We start from the raw sequence: 6,332 nt of genomic DNA, 5'->3' as shown, positions 1-6,332 counted from the left end.
ACAGTCTACTTTGATAAATTTTGAAATAAATACATGCAGTTACCAAAAAAGTTTTCGAAAAGATGCTTTGAAACTATCTTCGTTCAAATTTTCTTTTGTGCGAGTATTTAAAGCTCAATAACTTTTTACTCGTTAAGATTACGAAGAAACTACCTCAGTACTTTTTTGTAGAGAATTAAATTTCCTACAAGAATAATTGACGAAAAATGCATAAAAAAATTTTTTTCGTAGTTTTATCGGATGAAAACGTAAATAAAATTTTTTTACGTGTTATTTACATGGGAAAATAAAAATTCATTGAGCTTCATGAAGAATTGAGATATCAAGCTGCACTTTGAAGGAAATTTTTTTTATACCTTTAGAAAAGCTTTTAAGATGATAGGCAAAAACTTTTTGGACCACTTAATATATATATATATATATATATATATATATATATATATATATATATATATATATATATATATATATATATATATATTTTTATATATATGAATTGATGTGCGTTAGTCTGGCTATAACCCAAAATCTTCTGTATATATAAACATAAAAAAATTTCATGAATTCAGGATTCATTTTTTGGGATCTTGATTTTGAATGAATAATCATTTCTCACAAAATATCTTATTTGTTGAAAGATATCAAAGGGTATATTTGTATAAGTCACTATGACTTCAATCTTCAATGGTAGATGGTGGAAGAATAAGAGAACATTTACTTTTTAAATAATAATTTTTTAATGATTTTCACTGTACAGTAACCTACAAACGACCCAGAAAAATATTGGTTTTCTAGTCAATCCAATACTTTTCAATACTTTTTTCTTTGTCTCAATACTTTTTTTTATTCAGGGGATGGTTTGTTAATTTTTTCGCAAAAAACACATCGGCACGGTTGCCCCGGTAATGCACTTGAAAACAAAATCGAAAATAAATACTAAATACTCTGCGATTAAAAAAAATGTGAGATTTGAACTTAAATCTTAGCTAACCCACTTTCATAGATATTTCTACAAAATTATTTCATCCATTAAGTACAGAACTTTATGCACTGGGATCTCGAAAGTTAAAAAGCATTAAGCGAGGTGGGTGACCGCTTGTGTTAAATCGATAAAATTACCTGTAGTGATTTCTTTTTCATTTTAATTGGCTACAGAGGATTAGTTGCAACCATAGAAAGTATAATTTATAAATATTATCAATTATTTAATGAGAAGTGATTGTAAATTATGACATACAATGACCTGATCAGACATGAACGGATCTGACTGGACCCGTTTATGCCTAGCCAGGTATGGTCAAGCCTGGTCATTTTTTATATCAGATCAAACTTGAAGACTCATGCCTGTTCATATCTGATTAGATTTGATCATTTCTCTCCCGGAAAGACCATTATTTATAAAAATATACCTGGTGAATAATTTAAAGGGAAATCCTTGGCACACGGAAAAAAAGAAAACTCGAAAATTTAAAGTATAAAATGTAAAATGAGTCCCGTCGTAATCAGAACTAGAAAAATTACAGTTTGAAATAACATTTTTCTAAATTCAATTTTTTAATTTAATATTCAGAGCTTGCAATGTATATATTACATTTTACAATGTTATTTTTATAAAATCTGTAATAATTACAATCTTAAATTGTAATTTTTCCAGTTTTCATCACGAAGCGCCACGTTGCATTATATACTGTAATTTTTCGAGTTTTCTTTTTTTCGTGCACAAGTGACACGGAATTGTTTTTAATAAATGAGGATGTGTTGGTGTGTGGACTAATATTTATTGCTATAAAATTCTGATAATTATTTACACGGAAATCCTTAGCACGGAATTGCTTATAATAAATAAAATATTGTTGGTATCTCGATTATTGTTTATTATAACAAAAAATGTAGCTAACTACGAAATTCTTACCTTTTAAACGTTTTTAAAAGGTAAAAATTTAGGTTGTCAAAATACATAATTTACATTTATAACTTACAGTTCTACTAATAAAATGGAAGATGTTCATAACTAACACACCTATTTTGACACGGATGACCCATTATTTTATATAATAATTTTTTCATAATCAATACCTAGTCGATTGTATTTTTAAATAGAGATTTTTAAGTTTTCAATTATATTTTTAATAAAGTTTTTAATTAATATTTAGAAGAAATAGGAAAATATATTCAGTAGCACCTTAACAAATGAATATAAAAGATTGTTAAAAATGTACGGATAAGACCGACACGGTTGGCCCGGTATTATTTTCCAAAAGCACTCATGAGTTCATTTTCTTTATAAATCAGGTAATATTTATAATATTTTTGAGCTGCTTCTTCTGATGAACTTTTTAAATTTTCTCCAAAATTTACAGATGCTTTTGGTGCATTATATACAGTAAATAGTACTGCAGGATCCGTTGAGGCGATAAGCTTATGCCTAATGTCCCTTATATGATGCATGATTGCAGGCGGATTTTCAGGATCATTGATCGCTGTATACATTGTATATTTTTGGAATTCGTATTTTTCTTCATACCTCTCTTTTACATTATTAATTAGTTTTTCAACAATCTTCCTCTCGTTTTCTTGTAATTCTTTTATATGATTTATTTTTTTAATTTCATCAATTAAATTTAATTCTTCATTGTCTTTTTTTAGTTTTTTTTTTTATATCTTGCCAGAATTGGACGTACTCTTGATTGTTTTTTTTTGATTCGGTGTTTTGGTGGGGTTGTACATATTTTCCAGCTTGTACAGAATGTAGATCTATGCGTCCCTCTCGCAAAATCATTATAAGTGTAGCTACAAAACATAAATAATTATTCTCAATTACGGAGCTATTCCATTTATCTGTTGCATTAGTGATGCAGTTACTTGCATTTTAACACTCAGTAAAAAATTTTTCGTCATTGTGTAAAATGTAAAAGTTTTAGTGTAAACTTTAAACATTTTAACGTGTTGATTTAATACGATTAATCATTTATATCGTTTCATCGATTCGCTTTCCGATACAAAAATATGTTTTTCAATACTTGAGTAACACTTTTTTAATGCTACACTTACACAAAGCTGTGTTACTTTACTTCTAAGGTAGCTGTCGCGGTTAAACCATCACTTCGAAAAATTCTAAATTTTTGTATATTTATTAAGAACATGATGATACAATTATTTTTTTATTTCATTTATTTATTGGATTTATATGCCAAGACTTATAGCCTGATGGCAAATTGTACAATGTCTAGTATAATAAATTAATTATAACAAAAAGTGTAAATTAAGTAATAAAACAGAAGCAGTATAATAGGTGTAATTGAGTGATAAGACAGAAACAGTATAATAAGATGCGGTACAATAATTTATATGGGCGACATATCAGTAACTTCAAACAAGCCAATTACCCTTAAAATTTTGTCGAGTAGTCACCTATAATCCGAGATGATTTCAATTAATAGTTGGATATTTAATATTGATTGCATATGCTCTTTACAGTTATGTACCAGTTTCTTAGTTTTAAAAAAAAATGTCAGAAACTTTCAAAAACTGACAGTCTTTTAATGTATTTGTTTTGAGTTGAAAAATATTTTTAAATTTTTGACCGTTTAATTATTTATATACAACGTATTAAAGTTCAAAAATTTATGAAAAATTATATACAGAGTGTATTATCTATATATAGAGAGTATAATATCTATATATATGAATACTATATAGTTTACTTCTACACGGGTACAGTCTTGCGTAAAAATTATAGATTACTTAGCTTACAAGTTCATTTTACTTTTGCGGCGCATATAATCTCTAATTATCTGACAATATTGTACCACGACAACCCTGATGATTAAGAAATCTAATTTGAAATGATTTAAATGAATTAGGGAACTACGTTTTAACACAGATTTGTGTTATTTTCACACAAAACAGTGTTACACACAGATACTGTTGAATTAATACTAAGTTTGGATAAAAAAAGGCATTAACATACGTTTTTGAGTTAAATTTGACGAAAAATTTTATACTGTCCAGTGAAAATGAAAATAAATGAAAAGTTTTACAATTTTACCAAGAAATTTGTTGCAGTGTAGATGTTTGTCTACTAATCTATTAAGCTGACTGTGGTAAGACTCTATAACATTAGTTGTACGATCCTCCCCCCTATCGAAATTACAGATTTGCACAGGTCCTTCTTTGCGTAACCATTGATCATCATAGTACTCGAAGTAGTCGTCAAAAAAATCACCAAAACTTTCTGTCGTTTCTTTTTTAATAGCTTCATACGTTTTGCTAATGCAGTTTGCAGGAAGCAAAGCTAAATATTTTAATAAATTTATTACATAGAAAGTTTCAGGATTTGACCACGTACTCGAAGATGTACTAATTAGTTTTTTGTCCCGTGCATTTTTGACTAGCGCCTATAACAGATATTATTTATGTAGGTAACTGTATGAACTCAAGAATGAGTGGTTGTGCATGATTAATGTATTGTTAAACGAAATCACTTCAAGACGATGTAAAATGAGGATTTAAAAAGGCCATACGGCATTCTAAGTGAAAATAGATTTTTTGAAGCTGAAACTTTGAGTTTTCGTGTAGTTAATGTAGAACAAAAGTTGAAGGGGTTAAACGTGTTGTTCCAAAAGATGCAAGTATAAGCTTGTCTTTTCTACATTTGTAAATATATCACAGAAATTGGAATACTGCCGTTAAAAATATTTTTTTTACTTCCCGCTAAGAAAATCGAGAAGTTATTGGTTTTACCCCGTTTTGCAAAAATCGAGTTTTCATCAAATCTCGACGTTTGAAGACCACAAGAAGCTTCCCTGACTATCCCCGCGAGGTTGTCACTATGTCTGTATGAGCCCGAAGAGCTCAAAAGCATGGAAAAGCTATTTATTTGAGCTCGAAGAGCTCAAAATAACACATACATTACATTTTCGAACTCGAAGAGCTCAAAAACATCATAAGTGCAATTTTATGCGCCTAAGTATGGAAGTAGCGGGAAGTTGCAGGGATGGCCTTCAGGGTCAACCGTTTTTCTATTTTTTTTTTTAAGAAAAGCCAGCACAGTAGCTTCTTAAGTTGTCTATGACTATTAATTTTCATCAAATTGTTAGAAACTTTAATGAAGCTTAAGTTTTATAGACCAAATTGACCATTGTGTACGGTATTCGTGGCACGGATGGCACGGCCTTACCATTTTTCGGTAAAGTTAGATAATTTTTTATATTTTTTCCAACAATTTCATTCGGTTTTATCTCACTTTGTTATTGTATATGTTCCAAATAATCTTATACTTACTTGGCTATAATGAAAAAAACAAGTTCTAGTAGTTATTGCAGGGTAAACAATTTTCAACGCATTCCTCATGGCAATCTCATGGTCCGTTAAACTTTCCCGTGGTTGGAAATTGGGAAATTTACGAGCAAAATACCTGAATGCTTTTAAATAGCACTCCTGTGCTTTGTTCGTCATCAAAACCCAAAAAATAAAATTATAAGTATTAATCAACTAAGACTTTTTATTCAATAATTGATAGAGAACCCATAATATTGCTTATTGTAAAAATAATACTGGTCTATCTTAGTGGATATATTTTTTAAAATATTATTTGTTAATTTTGTAATACTCTTTTGGCGTTTTTTAGATGTTTGACTGGCTATCAATAAATTTGAATTTAGAATAAAAACCATTAGGACTATCCATGCCAATTAAGCTTTATGAATTAATTACAATATTCAAATCTTATTGAAGTCTTGTGTGTGAACTCACTCTGTGTTATTTATTGCAATATCTTATAAATATCTGAGCCAGGTATTTATCATCCCTACCATTTCATATTACTACAAGGTCGTTTATGAAAAAGTTTTTCTTTTTAAATGATCAATGACCCTTCATTTATATTCAATAAGTAACCTATAACTATCAGTTTTTAAGTTCTTGATAATTATTCCGGGCCATCCGTGTATGGAATTTTTTACGTGAAATTTAAATAATTATCATTAATCATCATTTTTATTGAAAATTATAATATTGTTTAAGCTGATCTTATGTTATTTGAAATGAAAATAATTATTTAAAATATGGCAAAAGGGGCTAAGGAAAGTCGAGTCTTATCCCAACTTTTTATAAATATCTAAGCCAGGTATATATTATCCCTACCCATTTTTTATATTACTGCTAGGTCATTTGTAAAAAAGATTTCTTCGTAAATTTTCAATCACTTTTTGTTTCTATTTGTCAATTAACCTGAACCTATGAATTCTTTTGTTTTTAATTATTATTCCGGGCCATCCGTGCTTAGAAAACTTCACGTGAATTTTCAATAATTATTTATTTTAACAGTCAAA

At 28.7% G+C, this 6,332-nt stretch overlaps 1 protein-coding gene across 1 annotated transcript; it reads right to left on the bottom strand.

The window, feature by feature from the left end:
* Window positions 1-1,676: 1,676 nt before the first annotated feature.
* Window positions 1,677-5,511, bottom strand: LOC123274116. Its single transcript, XM_044741607.1, has 3 exons — window positions 5,284-5,511; window positions 4,049-4,397; window positions 1,677-2,790 (listed from the first exon to the last, which is right to left on the bottom strand). Exons 1-3 carry the CDS (start codon window positions 5,455-5,457, stop codon window positions 2,630-2,632), a joined length of 684 nt encoding a protein of 227 aa, XP_044597542.1. The 5' UTR covers window positions 5,458-5,511; the 3' UTR covers window positions 1,677-2,629.
* Between the last annotated feature and the right edge of the window lie 821 nt (window positions 5,512-6,332).

The sequence above is a fragment of the Cotesia glomerata genome, unplaced genomic scaffold (assembly GCF_020080835.1).
Source record: "Cotesia glomerata isolate CgM1 unplaced genomic scaffold, MPM_Cglom_v2.3 scaffold_223, whole genome shotgun sequence".
Lineage (NCBI taxonomy): Eukaryota > Metazoa > Arthropoda > Insecta > Hymenoptera > Braconidae > Cotesia > Cotesia glomerata.
Note: the sequence above shows the minus strand (reverse complement) of the source record. Positions and strands in the feature narration are given on the sequence as shown.